The 20,566-nt window shown below is 40.8% G+C and overlaps 1 protein-coding gene across 12 annotated transcripts in view; it reads left to right on the top strand.

The window, feature by feature from the left end:
* Positions 1 to 20,566, top strand: part of tns1b (tensin 1b) — a 176,601-nt gene that overhangs the window by 72,822 nt on the left and 83,213 nt on the right. Inside the window, exon 1 of one of the 12 annotated variants that reach the window (XM_065962509.1) lies at positions 7,366 to 7,842. The exons of the other annotated variants lie outside the window; for them this stretch is intronic. Within the exon in view, the coding sequence (XP_065818581.1) occupies positions 7,822 to 7,842 (21 nt within the window). The 5' untranslated portion in view covers positions 7,366 to 7,821. Of the gene's footprint in view, positions 1 to 7,365; positions 7,843 to 20,566 lie in introns of those variants that run through there. 12 annotated transcript variants of the gene reach the window in all.

Genomic DNA, 20,566 nt, shown 5'->3' with positions numbered 1-20,566 from the left:
ACTGTTGTATGAAACGACATATCACTGTGTTTATAGAAGCAGTCATTTTGGCACGATGTGCAGCTCAGTGGCAACCACTCCCCGACATTTTTTACATTTCTGAGCGATCCTCTGGAGATTTAAAGTCCTCCACGTGGCTTAGGATGAGGCAGGTCATCTTTCTCTTATTATTTATTGCCTCCAGCTCTCTGAGACATCCAAACACCTGTGCCCATACTTATGAGGGGAATATTTGAGAGAGAACATCAGGCTTGCTGCTGGCACTTCCCCTCACCTGTTGGACACAGCTTGGATTCATAACAGTGGATGGTTACAGTAGCTGTCTGGCCACCAGGAGCTTCACACACAAAGGCTGGCTTTAAAGAGATCATGTATCAAAAGCAAGATAAATTATAAAAAATGATCCATCACCGTCCTCTTACACCTCTTAGCCGTGGTACATGGTGCTATAAATAGGTGATCTGTGGACATGGTAGGGATGCTACTCTGCCAGTTAAAAGTTCTTGTACTATTAGATTGACTTTGAAACAACTACTGTATTTTAAGATGGAAAAGTTGTTGCTTTAAAGTTGCAATTATCAAACAATTGCAAACTGACTCCATACCTGCTCAGATGGTTATCGTTAAACTTCTACCTATTTCTTGGGCTAATTGTTTATTTTGTGTTCTTTTTCTGATTATATTTTGAATTATCTGATCAATACTTTTCCACAAAACCCAAACCTAACTCTTCTCTCAGAAGAAAAGAGTAAAATGCTTTATCATAACTTTCTGTAGCCCATGAAGAATGTTTGAATTTGTTGTTTTGTTTGCCTGGCAGTTTGGCTTTGGAAAGGCAGGAGTCAAAAAGTATTATTTAATTCAATTAGGTATTAAATTCTCATAAACCACATAAAAATGTGACTCATAACAATCTTTACAGCTCTAACACCAACATTTGACCTGAAAGTTGTACTTTCTGTGACTTGATTTAAAGACAAATTGTCCACCAACTGCCAAAAAATGATTGATCCTCTTTTTCTTCGTCCTCAAACTACATTCTGTCTTGGTAACCTTTTTCTTTAGCTGCAGCTCTAGAGATCATTTGGCATGGTTAACCTCCTGCTCTGTTCCAGTGACTTCTTTTAGATAGCACACATTGCTACGGGGCTGATTTATCACACTCCCTTTAATTGGAAACTTTGGAAGCCGTTTCACTGCTGCAGAATGCCAGCACAGCTTTTTTTTCACGGCCTTATAGACTTTATAGTACTGTAGCTTTGGCAGAGTTGAGACTGGGCACAGGGGACTTCAGGTTTTTAATTACAATGTCAGGGAACTGTAAATACCTGACATCAGAGATTTGTTTTACTTTCATTTCTCTTACAAATTCATGCACTAAAGTCAATGTTTTTCCCCATCAGACTAATGTTAAACTTGATGACATGCGATTGACTTTAACTTAATAGAACTTCATGAATAGTATTTACTTTTATTTTAAGTGCCATGGAATTCCTCAAAAATGGGATTCTTAAGATTGTTTAGTGCAACAGTATTTTAGTGCTTGAATGTTTCGATAGTTTCTTTTGACAAAAGGTCAAAAGCTGCTAAAGCATGTATCCATTAGCAGCTTTGCATTCATTACTTTTTGTTATGTTTGCACCATAGACTGTATGAATTATGGACGTAGTCTCAATGCCATCACTGATTGGTTTCTGAACATGCGTTATGAATCCCAACAATGGTGGCTGCCATATTGAAAATGCTGCACTTTACTTTTAAACAGTGCAGAAACAGAAGAGGTCGAGCTGAATTGGGCCCAAAGCCTCCTGGCAAACAACCACAAAATGCCCTCCTGTTAGTCACCTCAGCTACACCCTAGTTATGCAAATGTATGCATAACAGCACATAGCGTTAATACAATTAAAAACAGATAGGTGATTAAAAAAAAATCACCCCCAGAAGGAGAGAAAAGGGTGTGAACTTGTTTATTTCTGCTGTTAGAAATTTTAACAGCAGACAATCTATTTTGAGCCCTAACAGTGTTTCCTTGGCTTTTGCAGTCAGCCCCAAGTGGACACTCAGGGAACTACAATTTTTTGCACTACATTTGGTTTGTTTTTCAACCCAGTTGTGCTGCTTGGCTTGCACCCATTACTTACTTCATGTGTAGTTTGGGACTTCGATAAAACCAGAGAGTGAGCTTCCTCATATATAATCCACAGCAGAGAGTGAGATAAACCGTCCATTGATTGAAAGTCTCCACGCATCGACTGTAAATCCAGGAAGGCTTAAATAACCCGAAGTGAAGTTTCAAAGATGTGAGTGGGGTATTGAATCCCTGTATCAACATTAACAACGTCCTTCCTTTCTATGTGGTGTCTGCTCTGCAGTAAGTGAGAAGTGGCAGCTACAGGGAGCAGACAAAGGGATATGAACTCCTGTTAAGAAAACATGGAAGTATAGCCATGTAGAAGTCATGTTCCTGTGATGGACCGTGGTGATAAACGGGGTTGAGTATGAATTGGATGTGGTTATTATCAGTGTTTCTCCTTAGGTGCTTGCTACGGTATCTGTATTCATAGTATCGACAAGAAAGAAACTAATTTAGTGTGCTCAAATCCAGAGCTAGCCAACAGCTCTAAAGCTAACGGGATTAGCAGTCATAGGACAGAACACGTGCTCACTGCTCTCTCTTCTTAGACAACAAGGGTTTGCGGGAAACTAGACAACAGCAGGAACACGGGATGAATCATCTAATTTGAGAACTCAATTAGAAAGGATTTTATTTTGATATTATCAGGTTTTTCATTTCATAAGAATGGGAGGAACATTTAAGGTCTATGGCCTTACATTTAGAGATGCAGCACAGCACTTGGAGAAGAAGTAACACAACGTAGAAGCTGTATTAATATTTTTTGGCCACATGGGGGCAGTGGAAATAGCTATAAATATAATATTGACTTATTAGCACCTCGTAAAGTTGTTAAGACTAATAGTTGCTTATCTAAACATTCAGTATAGGCATAGAGCAAAAAATGTCATTGGAGTCGTGTTTCTGGCCACCTGGGGTTGATGAGAGCGGTGAGACTGAACCAAAACAGTAAAGAAGGCTGTAAAACCAAAACAATGAGCAGAACAATGCTGAAATCCCTTTCAGTTTCGAGGAACCACAGAGCTTGGTTTTCATTCTCTGTGAGTTCTTTGAGCATGACCCAAAACAAACTCATACAATTCAGTGATAAGAAGAAAACATGTTGGTTAGTGCAGCTCAAATAGAAGCTTAAATGTCAGTTTTTCTGACAAAAAAAGCCAAACAGACAAAATATTAGTGATTTTTGAGCTTCCTACAACACCAAACACTCATCTGTTAGCTCTACTTGTTCTACTTGTTGTTACACAATAAGCGGTGGCTAATTGCCATGTATTTAGTAACTGCATGGGAGCAACATATCCATAGATACAGCAGTATAAACAAACAGGAACGCCCAGATTTTAACATGATGGAGTAATCAAGAGTTGTCGGAAAGAATGTCAACAGTATGCCAAGTGCATGTAGGAGACATTAATGGAGGAACAAGAAAGGGGAATGACCTTGCAGAACGTAGAAGTTGATAATTTGATTAAACTAGAAAACTGGAGGAACAGTTGCTGAGTGTGCAGGCTCTTTTCCCGGCATCACTAAGCTTCCCTGACCAACACAACAGCTGTTGGCGACTTGCCTTGCTGGAGGACGATTCCTCATTACACGCTGAAGGAGCACTGGGACTTTCTCGTCTTCCCCCACCCTTATATCCACATCCTTTCCATAGATTTAGAGTGACACATTTTCCATGCTATGCCTTCTTCCACTGTGTCTGAGCTCCTGCAGTCTAATCATGACCATCCAGGAGAAAATCCATGTGAATTGTAGCCTTTACGCAGCATGGGCGTTGGTGAAAAGTTCCATTGGCCGCTGGGGGACGGGGATCTGCTCAGCTCTGATGCTGCCTGGGAAAGCCTGAGTCAGACTCATGAAACTGGATATCACCCAAACAGCTCTCTCTCTACTGTATGTCCTTCATTTCTTTCTCTCCTTGTTCTGTTTATCTTTCATTTTAACCGTCCTGCTGTTTTGGATTTTATTCCTCTGTCCTTGTATTTTATTTCCTACTCATACTTTTGTAGAATTTGCTCAACTCCTCTTGATCTGCATCTACATAAGAGGTGCTATGCGTTTAAAAGTTGGATAAAGAGTAACAGTGACCTAATAAGTGTGTTTGTGTAATACAAAGACTGCCAATAAGAAGTGGATAAAGCCTCTAATTTCAAAAATGAATTAGCAGAAGTGACTCAAACCTGCATTGTTTACATGGCCAGCAGGGGGCGACTCAGCAAAAGGTTTGACTGAATGCAACCATGAAGGACAATTAACTGACTTGTTGATTTATTACCAATGTATACATTGTCCTGATGGGTTGATGGTTTCAGTGGTTAGATTTAAGACTTCTTGATAGCAACATTCACATTTTCTAAGATATGGTCCTACATAGAAAAATCCACAATAAAACAGGGTAAAAAAACGGGTTACCGTTGGACAAATTATAAACCACGATGACCAGTCAACCACAAAAGACATGTAACACTTGTAAAGTTTTTCGTCTTTATATGGTATCTTCTGATTATAAAGATCCAAGACGGCCAACAGGGCACTTTTCATTGGTCACCAATCCAGTTCACTATGACTGATGTCATAGTGGAAGACCTAATTGTCAACAATTAAGTGATGCAACTTAAATTGTCTTTAGCATTTACCTTACTGGAACAAAACAATGGTAAAAGTTCAAATAAATGAATTTAGGCAGTCTTGTCTTTGTCTTTAGCAATGTTGATGTGTTTACACTACAAACAGCATGTTTCAGCAATCATCAAGGTAATAACATCCACAATAACAGGAAATATCCCAGACCATGAGATGCATATTAACCTTAAATACAGGCGGATAACTTTCCCATGCTTTACATTCCTTTATCCTTGGTATGCATAATGACTACAGTAACTTATATGGGCATGGACCAAGACACCCAAAAACATGGGGAATTCCCACTTCCCACACTCCAGCCTGCATGGTCCCTACATGAAAGGTATGAATCTCACATAAACAAGCGTGTTGTTTTGTTACCATAAGCCATATGTGTGCTCTGTACCAGCCCTCCCTTCCTTCCTGGCCCTTGTCATTAATAGCAGATTAAATAACGCTCACTGAGTCAACATCTGGTGAACACGGCTTCATCATAAGGTGTTACTTTTAGAGCCACCTTCCATGTAATTACTTCCCACCAACATCAAAGACGATGGTCATTTCCGTGTTGTGGTGTAATACTTAATGTGCTACAAATTTGTACCAAACATTCTTCACTAATGTCCCTTTGTCTGCTACTGGATAGCTGGTGAGGGTGTGGGAGCAAATTCAAATGACTGACTTTAAGACTTTCATCAGGAGAAATTAAAGTGCAGCCATTCAAAGCTGCTGTAATCAACTTTAATATTAACAATGGATAAAATCACATTAAATAAAATGCTGAGGAGTCCAGGCTTTGTAACTCCTCTCAATAAATATTTTTAATTTTGAAGACAGCAATTTGACTAAGGTAATTTCCAATGAGAGCGGCTTCAAACATGAGGGACAAGCTTGCTGTTTCCGTTTCATCCCAGTCATTTAATTCTTAAAGTTGACCTATTATCCGGATGCCATTTTAAAAGTTACACAGTGTTACAATGCTGAATGCCCATTCTAAACGTGGGCAAAGTTTCAGCTCATAAGGTAAACATATATTGGAGTAATCCCTGGATCCAAAATCACATGACAATTCCCTGATATGAAATGAAGAATTTCACTAGGCGGCTTTAAACCTCTTGCGGAGGCTCTCTTCTCCAAGCGGTGGAGAGCAGCCCCGCAGCGTTCTGCCCCCCAGGAGGCTTCTAGAGAGCCGGCCAATCAGAAGAAAGTGGGCATGTGGGGAGGCGGGCCTTAAGGGGCAGCAGCTGATACAAACCATTTCAGGTAGAGACTGAAATTAGGGTTTTTATTGACAACAGTATACGATGAATGAGGAGTTTTTTTTAAAGGTTTATTTTTGGGCTTTTTGTGCCTTTAATGAAGCGATAGGACAGTGGATAGAGCCGGAAATCAGGGAGATAGAGTAGGGAATGACATGTGGGAAAGGAGCCACAGGCTGGATTCGAACCTGGGCCGCCCGCCTTGAGGACTATAGCCTCCATACATGGGGTGTGCGCACTAACCACTGCGCCACCACCCCCCCCGAATGTGGTTGTTTTGACCTGCAAAGCTACTCTATTGTCACAGTCCTCTTCCTTCTCTTAGCCTTAGTCATTACATCAAACAGAATTGGGACGGGCTTACTGGCTGGTACCGTTAAGCGGTCAGCACTTCTTGAGAGAACTGCGGCCCGCTGCCAAACTTACATAGAGCTATAAGCAGGCGAACCAGGGCGCTGTAGAGACATGGAGGAGATACCGTTCTCACTATTAGATAGGCTTTGATGGACTATTTTAAGATGGAAAAGTTACATATTGTTGCTTTAACAGAAACAGTCTATACGTATGTCAAGCAGGTTTATTCCAACCAGTCCATTGAATTAGACCACAAAAAATCATTAAAGGGATGGTGGGTAAGCCCTACTCAGCCGAGGTTTTGAACTGGTTTACTGTACTGTACTGTAGCGTCCCCTTCATTGTGGTGAATGTTTCCAGTTTTAATCTTTAACATAAAATCATATTTTATTACATCAGCATATCAGAACAGAGCGGACTCTAAGCCACATGATAAATCGGCCGTGTGAGTTGAAAGACAAACCGAGCAGCTGACTGACAAGTATGTATCTCCACGCTGCTGTTGACGCTGTTCGACTTTGAATTGCTGTGAAGTCAATGGATTCATTCATGGCACTTTCTCTCTCTGGTTGCAGCTGTAGAAGGGAGAGTGTGTGTGTGTGAGAGAGAGAAAGTCAAGGAGAGAGAGGGAAAGAGACTGAAAAGGCGGGTGAAGGAAAAGGTGGGGTGGGGTGGGTGGGGGGGGGGGGGGGACTCATATTTAACCTGTAACTTGAGAAGCTGATAACAAGGAGAGAATGAGGAATGAGCTTGTGAAGAAGGAGTGTGTGTGTGAAAGAGGGTAATAAGACAGTGACACAGAGAAATAAAAGGGCTCAGCCTTTGTTTCCTGAGCTGCTGAAATCTTCCTGGGAAATTCAGCTCAGTATTTTCTCTCCGTCCTCGTTACTCATGTGTCTCCCCGTTTGGGAGGAGGGTGAAAACAGACTGAACAAGAGGGAGGAGAAAAACCGGGCAGAAAGAGAAAGAGAGGGAAATAGCTGTACTTTGTAGCCAGACTTTCCCTGCTTATTCAGCGCTGAGTGCTGCACTGCGCCGTTTCCAGTTGTGGGATGTTAAGATTTGCCTTTGGCTGCACTTCTCCACACTCCTGCGCTCACATAAAGACTCTTTAGACATTTTTATGCTCATTTTCTTCAGAGGAGGAGGAGTGAGAGAGGGAGAGACTAGCCAGACCTATTAGTCTGGAGACACACACATACACACCAACTCTCTCTCTCTCTCTCTCTCTCTCTGACACACACATTTGTACACTCCTCCAGCTCCGCGCTGCACCAAGGTAACAGTGAGTGGATTTAGCTTTAGCCATCTGGTCGGAGCGCAGAGGAGAGCCTCTCTGCTGAACAGAGGGGGGGGGGGAAAGGGAAAGGACGATGCAGCACTAGGTGGGCAGAGGAAACCAAAGAGTGAAAGACAGACGACAGACACACACACACGCAGTAAGGCAGGATGGCCACCGCAGTGTTTCAGGTAAGGAGTGAGATTGTAACAGGGGGAACACAGCTGCTGCCTGTCTGGTATTTGAGTGCTTGGCTGTCCCAAGTGTTGTGTGTGCTGCGCTTGGATTAACAGCAAACCCTCTGCAGTACGGATCTGCTTTATTAGGCTGGAAGAAAAAGCTTAAAATGCTATCAGATGTTTTATTCATGCATGTGTTTAGCCCGGCGTTAATGTGGTTTATATATGTTTTGTTGTGTCATGATTTGCTTAAGCATTAACACAGCAGATGTAGGCTATAGCTGGTGTGCACATCTGTATAGATTTGTGGGTGAAAAAGTAATGTACCCATTATCAGTGTTTATAAGCCTGCATTACGCTGTCTGCTGAAGAGGCTATGGATGACAGGAATGTGTGCAAATGATCCTGTAATGGAGATCGATTATAGTTTGTGTTTGTTGTATCAGTGTGGACTTGTTTGTGTTTGTGTAATGTAAAGAACTGCTTGTTTCTGTAGAGCTCATGTCTGTGTGTGGTCTCCTCGGCTTACCATGTTCTGTGGTCGCTGGCCCTTGGTCATAGCTGGAATGACAGCGGTGGCGTATGTCTCCTCTTGTTTTCAGTTTCCTCTTTTTTTTTTCCCTCCTTAATGCCTGAAAACAATTTGTTGCACTTTTAAAGAATACTTTAGTGTAGGGCTGTTTTCCTCATACTGTGCTAGATAACTCTTTCTGACCTGGAGTTCAAATCACAGTTTAAAAAAAGGTACATTTGTGGTAGAAAAAGATATTTAATCTAAACAGAAAACAAGTTCTGTTTTTCATGATAGGGAAAGTTTGTGTGTGTTTGCCTCCTTCCAATGATTTCAGTATCGGTGTGTCTGCAGCCATGAACCCAGCCGCAGTGTTTCACAATAGGACCTTGCAAAAGTTGATGCATTGAAAACATCGCCCCAGGCTTGAGAAAACCCAACAGCACTTTGGGAATTTTTGGCACGCTGACTGAGCTGCAATTGCCTCCAATTTGCCTCAAATTTAGGAGAAAAGGAATAAAGGCATAGTGTTAAAAACGTGGGACAAATTCTGTGGTTGTACCATACGCTGTCAACTGTGATTTTCGACCCTGTCTGTGAGGCTGTCTGGATTCTTAATGGATTGATGATGAGCTGTCAGTACCATATTTTACTCTTCTTTATGAGCTTAGACTCAAATTATGTTAAGTCCTTCAAACATGGCTTTTATAAATGCATTGATGTACTGTAGTTTAAGGGTGCAGATGTAACATAATGCAACTAAAATTACGTCACAATCCATTGTTGTTGGTGTCATCACCGTGATGGTTTCAGTCATGGAGCATTCTTGCACCAGGCCACTGAGTCAAATCAGTTACATGCCCAGGGTTAACCTGTTAGGGGCCTCCGGGCTGAAAAATTGCCCCTATTGGCCTCTGCACACTTCCAAGCATTGTGTCTGTGTCCTGTCACTTCCCAGTTCCCACCACATACAGAGTGCATAGCACACATATTGTACAAGGCAGCTCCAGTGTTAAAAAGCTATCCAGGAGTCCTTCACAGAGGTTGTTGCTGTAATTGAATTGAACACAACTACATTATGTTTAGGCATATAGAATAAATATAAACTGAAGTGACTGGATCTTTAAACAAGGTTGTGAAACAGGGCCCCTCTTCAAAACATGTCCAAAATATTAGGTTGCTTGGTGAGGAACATTTTTGGTTTTCACTTTGTTGAGTCCAAAGTGTTTTACAGTAGTTTAAATTTGGGTGAAAATAAGCTGTGACTCAATTGAATATCTGTTTTTTTTTTTTTTCTGAAAATGTATTGGTTGAAGGTTTAATGGCCATGAGTGGTATAGCAACAAGCTGTAAACACTTGGTCACAGTTAAATCACCATTCAAAGTTGAGTTATTTTTGTGCTCAAAGTGATGAATGTTTGTCCATAGTAACTCACTAAGACCTGTTTTGGGGCTCTACCAATCGTAGTTAAGGCCCCGGGGTCAACTGCAAAAATTTAGGAGCTTATGCTGTAGTCAGCAGATTTCTTGATAGATGATATCAGATATCCAGACCAATTATTCCTCTTCATGCCACAGGTTATTGTCGACAGTCTGACTTGCAACTTGGGACACAAGATTGAAGTTTGAGTTGGCAGAGGTCATCTACCACTTGATATTTTCTGCATTTATGTGCAGTTACCTGTTTATAAAGATGAATTAAAAAGGTAATTTGTCATCGGGTGATTACTGATGTTTTCTGTGGTTGCATTTGGACAATGTGCTCCACCTTTTTGCTGCAAACATGGATTATTTCTAACCAAAGCCTGCTCCAACACAATTGGTCAAAGCAGGAGAAAAAGTGCCTAACACTGAAAATCTTGTCCCTGGCCTACAGATTCTGCATTCATATGCAGATAACTGTTTCTAGAGAGATTAGGTCTAAACATGGGGGAAACATCCCACTCTAAGCTGCTAAATGCTCCACTGTGTTCACCAGCTAGTTGCTAACTGTGACTGCATGCTGTTTGACGTTTAGTAGGATGTGTACAAGTGGGTTTTAGAGCTTTTTCTGCTCTGTTTGCTGTTCCTGGCAAAACAGTTGAGGTGAGCAAAGAGACTGAATAGTAATGGTTCAGTTGTTGCCGTTTATTCACAACAATTAGCTACAAGGTGCTTAAATGCCCAAAAAAGCTGCTTTCGTGATTTCATCCATCGTTGATACATGATATCGATTAGAACACCTTTAAATGCATCTGACATTTTGCATCTCAAATGTTGTGTGACGCATACATTCCTTGGACGCATTCCTTGGTCCAACAGAAATGTAACACAGCTCCGTCCTGCCTGGACAACAGCAGCACTCATGACTCCTGGTCGTGTGGGAACTGTGTACATCCTCTGGCAGCGAGCCCGTGCCGGACTGGATTTCAGAGGAGACATTTTTCATCATTACCATCTGCCAGGGACGCAGTGCTCCACTCAACCCCCCCGACCCTCCTTTAGGCAACTCATGATAGATGCCTAAGCACAGACACGCACAACCACACATGCAGCCAGGACAGACATGTACTGTAGGATGGGGCTGGGCAGTTTAGGAAGGTGTGTGTTGAGTGACTTACTGTCTATGAGTGTGTGAGTGAATTTCTGGGATTAGAGCTGAGGCAGTGGTCCATGACCATATAAAACCAGCAGCATGAATTCTCATGCTTCTCTGCTGATGTAATCCTCCTTCGGTGTGTGTGTGTGTGTGTGTGTGTGTGTGTGTGTGTGTGTGTGTGTGTGTGTGTGTGTGTGTGTGTGTGTGTGTGTGTGTGTGTGTGTGTGTGTGTGTGTGTGTGTGTGTGTGTGTGTGTGTGTGTGTGTGTGTGTGTGTGTGTGTGTGTGTGTGTGTGTGTGTGTGTGTGTGTGTGTGTGTGTCTTAGTCCCTGCAGACATAGCCTAACCTCTTCCATTACTATGTATTGCTTTTTATTGTTTTTCACATTATTACAGAACACTCTCTGGCTGTCACTTTGATAAATGTCTGTCTTTAAGAGTCCTGTTTATAAGAGTGCAAGCTTTGTTTCATTTCATCGTCACTGCGTAAACCTCAAGAGGGATCTCTGGACAACTAAACCCAAACCTTTATTTCCTTTACTCGGTGTTTAAATGTGCCCTCTCTTTTCTTTCCGTCTGTCAAATCTGTTCTGTTCAGTTGTGTTCTTCCACTTTCCCTTTATCTTTACATGCCGTTGTTTAGATAGATGGATGGAAAACTTGGCACTGGCTCTTGACTCAAGGGCATTTAGGTATATTGAAATACACTCAAGTGAGACAATTTCCTCAATGTTATCCTCAAGAACACACTTTGCATATACAGCACAGCACCTAAATCAATAAATAACTTGATACACATCTAGTCTAATGTCATACAAATTAAGTTGCATTGTTGGAATTTCTTGTGTGCACGAAAGGCTCTGCAGAAGACCTGCAATGTCCAGGCAGCATTATATTTATACCGTTTGTCCTCTGGGCTAAATGCTGGCGCATACAGTGAGCCTGCAACAACATAAATAACTTAAAGCTGTGCCAAAGCATCATGCCTTACAGTCGGGCTTTTAGTATAATTAATAGCATCCAATGAGGGCACACTAAAAGCTTCAGATTTTCAAGGGCAACGTGTAATGTTTCACTTAAAGGTAGTTACCTAGCAGGTGGTCTGACTAGCTTGAGAAACTGCTGTCATAGGCCCAGAGGAAGGCGTTTAAAGAGTGAATGAAGTAGCATGTCCGCAAACTAATGCTGCAGTAAAAATGAACAGTGGACCCCTTTACAATTTACTGCTTTTGGGCCGTAACCGCCCACTAGCATTACGACATGACAAAGCCCACCAACTTGGACCAAACCATTCCCATCCATTAACACAAAACTGATGTATTGTTGTCACTTTTATGGTTTGGGTTTTATTTTGTGTTACAACTCAAACTCCCACCGACCAAAATAAAGCATCAGATTAGGATTGTATTTCAGACTTCTTTTGGTAGAAAGTCTGAAACACTTTGATGTTGTTTTTTCTTTAAGAAGCGCTTTAAATGGAACCAGTCGGGCCACAGTCCTCATTTCTTCTGGTATGAAGGACGTTTCATACCCGGACCAATTCTTTTCTCGACCCTCCCAGCCAGCCTAATACCTCTTAAGTAGAGGCCCCTAAAAAGAGGAACATTACAGTGAAAGATTTAATGGTGCCTAATCTATGAAATAACTCCATGCAATCAAGCTTAAAGCCTGGTATAATGGGCCTTTCTTGAACCGTGTTTGCATTTTTAACATAGGACCATATTGAGAAACAACAAAGAAAACTGTTCCCAACTTTTTCCAATAGAATTTGAGTTCACAAAATGCAATTCTTCCTGTTGGCATCACAACACCAAGATAGCTATCCTATCCGTTACCAAACCAAGTGGCTAAACACAGTCTATTTTATCACATGTTGTATCTATAGTAAAGGTAATAACATCATTTTACCTGGCCTTGTTTGACCTCTCATGGCTCCTTCCATGCATACAAACGGACTTGAGCTTCAAAGCATCATGATGCTTATTGAATGTGGCTTCTCCAATGAAACTCAGCTGTAGGTTTGTTTTGTTTCAGCCATGTGCAGGGTTTGGATTTTGCCAATTTTTTATAGATTTATTTCAGAATATTGATGCTTGATGCCTTCAGATGCACAGGCTTTGAAGTTGTATGTAGGTGTTGAGGTAGAATTAGCTGCAGATTGATTCTGTTTCAATATTAGCGTCTGTTTGGGATCAGTGACCCTCCACCAGGTGAAGTAGAACCAACAGTACACTAAAGCAAGGTAAACAATTCTGATGTTTTACAGTTTGTGTAAAAGCTATCAATTTCTATGTTTAAACCTTCGGAGGATAGTTTAGTCTTTTATCTGGTTTGGAGATTGGTTGTTAGGACATGATCTCTCAGAGGTACTTCAAATAACTTTGACCCTTCAACACCTCCTGACATTGTGCTGGAACGTCAGGTGAACTAGTGAAAACAAAGACAAGTCAAAGTGAACCTGAGAGAGGAAGGTTCACTTTCCAACAGATGATAAATGCTTCAAAACCGTTTCAGATTGGTGTAGACAGAAAAACTACTCGTATTGGTTTAAAACAAAAAGCTGTGGCTTGGGTTGAAATGAATATGCATGTTAATTCAGATTCACATTTATGCTATGTAGTGGTATGTACATAGAGGTAACTTTGTGTTACCTGTGATGCAAAGTAAATACGACTTTCTGTCTTAGGGGAACTCTGTCCTGGGTGGAAATCCAGTATTTTTGTGATCCATCCATCACCCCTAAATACGACTTCACTTACACTTTACCACTTTTAATTGGACTTCCTTTTTGTGTGTCCCAAAAAGGACCCTGCGTCGAGTTTTCATTGGCGCTATTTCTGTAGTTCTAGCGCTTTATTTTCCCATATAATGAGCTACAACCACTGTGTAATGCAGTATTAAGAGGTTGCCATCATTTCATTCATTTCTTTGAGACCAAGGCCTTAGATGTAGTTTGAGGAAGAGCTGTGTTCCTACATCATGCAGTAGTGATTTGTTGGAGCATTCAAAAGCATGTTTAGATACGCCCAACTATTGACTAAAAGCAGACACTTTTATTTCATAGAAACAATCTGTTAAGAGCATTAAAGACCAATTCTTTAAGGCGTGCAGGATGAAATCCTGGTATTATTTCAAATCTGTATTTGGAACTATTGTTGCCTACATTTGAAAAATAAATCAGAGAGGGACGGAAAACATATGAGTCACAGAACTTTGAGACGTCTCTCTTAAGTCTTTTAAAAAAAATTGAACTTTACAAATTAATACTAATCCTCACAATATGTCATTCAATTGTGTGAAAGCCTTAAGATTATAGAAGAATTTAAATGTTATGGTCATCAGGCAGCAGACAAAGCATGAAATTAGTTATTTTTTTCTGTGAAATCAATTAAAAACATCACTGGAGCTGCGGTTTGTTTCCAAATGACTGAGCATCCTTGTGAACACTATGTGAAGTATGTGCCCTGTCTGTATCTGTACGTGTGTGTGTGTGTGTGTGTATATGTGTGCCAGCAGTCGACTGGAAGGGTGGAGAGGTTGTTTTCTTTTCCTTTTTTTCCCTCTCTTATCAAACCTTCGTGTCTTTCTGAGGAATGTTTATGGAAAGCAGACCTGCTTCCTTGGTTTTGCCAGAATGCATTCATATTGTTGTTTGCTTTTCAAGGCTGATTGATGGGGGGGGGGCGGCGGTCTTTGAGAGACAGACAGGAAGCCTAGGTGCCAGGTTCCTTGAGACTTAAATAGAGATAAGTTTGTCTGGATCTAAAAAAGTTAACATTACTTACATTAAAACGTTTTCTTCTTCTAATCAAGATGTAAATAGCTGTAATTTTGCATTTCTACATCAAAATATGACTCCATGGACATTTTCTTTTACAGCTGTGTAAATGTTGGAAATTTAAATGTAATATCCCTGATAGTGTTTTCAGAGCTTGTCCATTGCCTGTTAATGGCCGTGTTGATTAACCTTCCTAGACATATTGTTAATATTTATAACAGTGATATTTGTGCTGGAAACACTGTGCAGCAGTGATTAATGTTGCAGCAGCATGGTGATGCAGTTCTTAGATTGCATCAATATTATTTCACTGGATTTCAAATGCATAGTGAATGTGTAGAAATATGAACATTAAATTAAAGAGCAGAGGAGGAACGTCGTTATTCATTTTTACAAATGAGTTTTTACACATTCACATTCAAATGGTGATGCATTGTTGTTTAGTCATTGTGTGCAGAAAAAAAGTAGATTTTGAGAAAGACCAGGAGAGATTTGTTTGGGGTCAAATGTGAAACAGAAACCCGCCCATCATCATCATGAGATAGAGCAGTGTGTGGAGGTGTGAGGCTGAGTTATTTGGAAATTACTGGTCGTATGATCTGTGCATGTTAACATCAGTGTGTAAAATCCCTCCCCTCAAAGTCCTTGACTTAGCCCAGGTTCACCACAGCCTTTCCCCGTTCTACCTGACACCAACCTGCTGCTCTCTGAGACAGAAGTTTATTTAGACAAAGTTGATATCGCCTGGAAACGTAGCAGGTGTTGAAATGATGTCACAGACTGGCCCTGATGTGAAAACTAAAGACTGGCTCTGGAAAAAAAAGATCTCCAAAAGAAAACCATCACAAAGCCTGTTAAGTGTAGCTGATCTGTTTTATTGAGCCTTATATCAGGACACCTGATCTTCATGATGAGTGGATGAAGTTGCCAACTTGTCATAAAGACAACTCTCTGAACCAAGCCGACTTATAGGAGAAACTATTTTTTCACAATATCCGAAAAATATCCTTAATATGAACAAAATATGAAGCTATGAGACTATAACAGCATGTGAAAGTTTGTTTTTGTCTACTAAAGATGCAATAGTGTATTGATTGAGCATACATTTCTACTGCCATGCTGCTCTATTACTGCGATGTAGACTAGCACAATGTCTTAGGCTGCGTTCACACTGCAGATCAGATTTTTTAGATCAGATTCCTTGTGACTTGTGCTGTTCACACTGAACAGCACAAGTCACAAGGAATCTGATCTTTTCAAATCAGATTTGGGACACTTTCATATACTGTATGTGGATTCCCACATGAGTCTGACACAGGCCACATTTAAAAAGCAACCTGACCAGCCAAACAAAACAAAAAAAAAAAATCAGATCTGTTCCAAAAAAGAAAATCAGAATTGAGCATTGCAGCACGCAGTGTGAATGCAACCTCAGTGTGCAGCGGATGAGTTTGCGTTTTGGTTTTGAAAATGGAGTTAAAGTTGGCTGTGGCAGGTTAAACTGGCATATGACCACGAGACTGTAACAATGTGTAACCAGCACAGGCATGATGTGGGTATTAACATGCAAGGAAGACTAAGGCTGGCGGTGCTAGCACTGCTAATGTTAGCCACACACGCAAACCAATTAGACATTGTTAACCTGCAGAACATCCTTGAAAACACCCCTATAATGTCTGTTGTTCCCTGCTTTCACTTTTGTCTTCTTACAGGCTCATTTTTTTTATCAAACAGATTCTTATACTTTAAAATCGTTTGTCTGTGTTCTTTACACTGTTGGTAGTTTTTCCCACCACACAACAGCTTTTGGGCATTCTCTGTCATTTGCTAGCAGATGAAAGTGACAAGGAGGCATGATGGAAAATGAATGGAGAGCCATAAATTGTTTTACCCAGTGGAAGAGAATTATTTGTCTTTTTCAAATGTTAAGTACAGAAATGTGTATTTGACCATGAAACACATTGTGATGAGATGATGTGCTGTGATTGAAAGCTCCAGAGCAGCGACTTAAAGGACCCTGTGGTGGGATAATGATATCCCATTTTCTTTTGTCTGTCCTCAGCAGCTCAGTGCAGTGATATAAGATCATGGCTACGCTTGTGGCAAATTCCAACCCTCTAACATGTTAAATATTGTGTGCGTAGTTACCGCAATAACTGTAATAACCACAATATCATATTATGTGGTTATTTTTCTGTGTGTTTAAAGGGAACACTGGAAGGCATACATCAAAAAGTTCCATCAGTTTTGGGACTCATATCTGCTCTGGCCGTCTGTCCTGTGGTTGAAGGGTAGAATTAACTTTACAGACGTGCTCTGCTTAGAAAATATGGTTCTCTTTTTGTGACTTCACTTCACAGAATGATGTGTGTCTGCAGAGTTTTAACACTACAAGGCTATTTTTTTCCTACATCTGCTAAAATGTGTCTATGCCGGACTTAAATACGAGTTGAAGGTGCAAGATGATGTGCGTCATTAGAGCTAAATCTCTCAAAATCTTAAAGAAAAGAAAGGAATAATCTGTTGTTATTGCCACAATGTTATGTAAAAAAAAAAAAATACAGTGCTTGTACATAGCATCAGTAGTCTTATTCAATACAAAAAACATAATCTAACTTGTCAAAATCTTACTTTTATGGTGGACGAAATTTGCAAATTTAAATATACGTTCTTTCATTTTGTCAGCTGTGAAGTTTTGAAGCCAATCCATGTCCATTATGCAGCCTGATGTTCAAACTTACAGTAGAAGGGAATCAATTGAAACCTTATTGATCTTGTGTCTAGTTCAACTGAAAAGAACATATGTGTAAATATATGAATGCAAAGTAGAGGCAACGATCTTAAGAACTGATCCAAAAAAGTATTGGAAATATCTCAATGTCTTGATTTGAGGAAAATGTAACTTTAATCATTAAAGAAACCCTGTACTGTTCACACCTTATCAATCATATCTCTTATTAAACTGTGTGTTTAAAAACTATGTAGAGGATCTTTCTTTTTTTTCCCCTGGCTGACCCCACTTGTCTCTGGCTCACAGTCATTCCTACAACACTTCCTTGTAACTAACATCCCCAGCAAGTGAGCAGATGTTCAGTGACATCATTTGGAAACATGTTTTCATCTTAACATTGTCACTAAGATACAACATTGGATGAGACTGTCTTTCATTTTTCACACATGCCGAGTTTTCCCCTGCTTCTTGTCTTGTAGCTAAGCTGAACAAAACATCTCCAAGACATTTGTGCTGTACAAGCACAAAAAAAAAGAAGGTTATTGATCTTCTTATCTGTGTCTGAGGAAGACGGCAAACAAGCTAACTACCCCGAATGTCAAAGAGTTGCTTCAGTCTAGAATAACTTGTAGATGGATTGGCAGTAAAAAAAAAATCACAGGGGGGTGGAAATCCAACCAGCTCTTTAAGCATGAACATTTCCAACCCCTCAAAAGGGATTTTTCATGGCTGCCTTCTTCTCTCGCCCACGCGCTCCTCCCTCTTCCTTACGATCCTCCGCCACTTGGCCTGGTGCCAGACAGTGAGAGCCATGCTAAATGTGTAAATTAGCGTGCTGGTAAATACCGGCTCTTAGCTGAAAGGGCCTGGGAAGGGAACGTGACCCCCGCTGTAACCGTGGAACAAAAGAAACAAACCATAGCTTCTCCCCTCCGCGTGCCGTCAGTCCTGTCCAACAGAGCCGCGGTGAGCATGAACAGGCACGCAGGTCGGCCGAGGGGCCGCTTTGAGTCCCGGCCGTGGAGAAGAAACATGGCAGGGACATACAGAAGCTGTCACATCCCTCTGTGGCTCAAATGACTCAGACACACAGAGAAAACAGCCTTTCCTTCTTCATGATTTTATCTTGACGTTTATATGATCTAGAACAGTTTTTATCTCCGTTGTGTTATTTGATACTGCAGTGAGGTCAGTCTAAGTTCTTAAATAGGAAACCTACACACTGAACTCATGTACAGAAACACACAGGGATAGTGCAAACACACAGAGTAGGTTGGAGAAAACAATTATTTTGTTTAAAAGGATTTGTCAATTATTGTACAAGTAATCATTTCGACATTTGTCCATTATGTTTGGGAAGAGTATCATGGCAAGTGTCACCAGAATAAAGAGGACATCTTTAACACTTCTCATACTCTATCTTTTAAAGAGGGAAGAAAGAAGGAAGCTGTTTTTGTTTGCATCATTATAATAAAGTCCAAATCCCAGATATTATCTGTTTCACGGTGACCTCTTCACCTTTCTCGTTGTGCTCCACCATCAATTCAAAAAGCAAAGACGATGGATATTTGTGATGTTAAAGTGAGAAAAACTACAAATCCAGAACTGTGTAGCTGCACAGCAAACAACCAAAACTATCATCTAAACAGCTGGTACCAATATCATCTTTGTGTGTTAACTATTAGATTAAAAGACGAGTGGTTACTGCTCTTATAATAGTACTGTGTTCAAAACTTAAGTACTCATAGTATGCACACACTCCTCAAACTCATGCTCTGCAGTCCCTGTAGTGGTTCTTAAGCTCTGAAACATAAATCAGCAGCACTGAGAGAGAGAACAGTGCCGCTCAGTCCTGTTCGTGTCCTGCAGTCCAATCTGCTCAATAAATCTGACATTTTTCACATCTTTCCCTGGAGTAAAAACAGAAGCTGAGACAGACACAGAGCATGGAGTTAGATATTGAAATGATCATCATGTTGTAAATAAATAGTAGATGCATGAGAAGCAGATAAGCATAAAGTGACAGGGCACCAGCTTAAACCTGAGCTTTCCCATCATTCTTTGGTGCTTTGATAATAGCCCAGCAAGTCCACACAAACCTGCACTCTGGCACACTCCAGCATCACGGCGGCAGAGGGGCCTTCTGTTACAGGTTACGGTTCACAAATTGAATTTGCACAGTGAATAGTTCTGCCGGGATGTGCCAGATGCAAGGAGCTGGATAAACATAAAAGCACTCGGGGCAGCCGTGTGTTTAAATGCCAGCACAGCGGGCCGAGGAACATTTTTCTTTAGCCTTACGCTCTTCTCCACGCTGGAAACAAGCTTACCTGCATGGCAATCGTTTCACTGCTTTGGATTTGCTTTTCTGCCATGATTTATCTCTCTGCCTTCTGATTTCTGTACAAAAAGTTTGAGTTATAGAAAGAAAGGCATTGCAGAGATTTTACTGCACCTTTTTACTTTGGCCCAGTAATGATGGAATTCATCATTTATTTAAGGCCCCACAATGCTCACGTCATTAGAGAGGCGCATTAGCATAATAAGACCTGAGAGCCTGACATCAGTTACATAACATGACTGTGTCTGGAGTGTGTCAGTAGCAAACAGGGAGCTGACTGCATGTGAACACGGTCCTGCAAGCCAGAGACGTCTGACATGGACTTTTGTCTGCAGGAAATGGGCCCTTGTTTAATGCAGTTAACAGAAGCACGTATGGAATGCAACAACACAATTATTCTTTATTATATTACACTCATTTGAATACTCCCGATAGCATCAACAGACACTCTCTCTAGGCCTCCTACCCACGCACCGAGGAGCACGGACAAAGGCTTTGTGTCGGTTTTCATCACAACACAAACGTGATTCAGAAGCAATGGGTTACGTTGAGTCCATTGCATTTACTTTTTATGGATATTTTCCATGTTTGGTTCAGATGAGAAAATATACATGTAAGTATGGTCCTGTAGGCCAGAGGTATGTTCTGATGCAGTCTTGTGATAGCCTAAAAATACACTGATATAAAAGGCATGGTATGAGAACATTACAGTAGGACTGAGAGATCTGTACTTTTTGTCCTCTTTGTTTCACTTGCAGGAAAACAAGAATCAGCTGCAGTGTAACAGCTGTGTGAGGA

The sequence above is a fragment of the Labrus bergylta genome, chromosome 13 (genome assembly GCF_963930695.1).
Source record: "Labrus bergylta chromosome 13, fLabBer1.1, whole genome shotgun sequence".
In the NCBI taxonomy this organism is placed as follows: domain Eukaryota; kingdom Metazoa; phylum Chordata; class Actinopteri; order Labriformes; family Labridae; genus Labrus; species Labrus bergylta.
The sequence above is the reverse complement of the archived record's forward strand: the minus strand, read 5'-3'. Positions and strand labels throughout refer to the sequence as shown.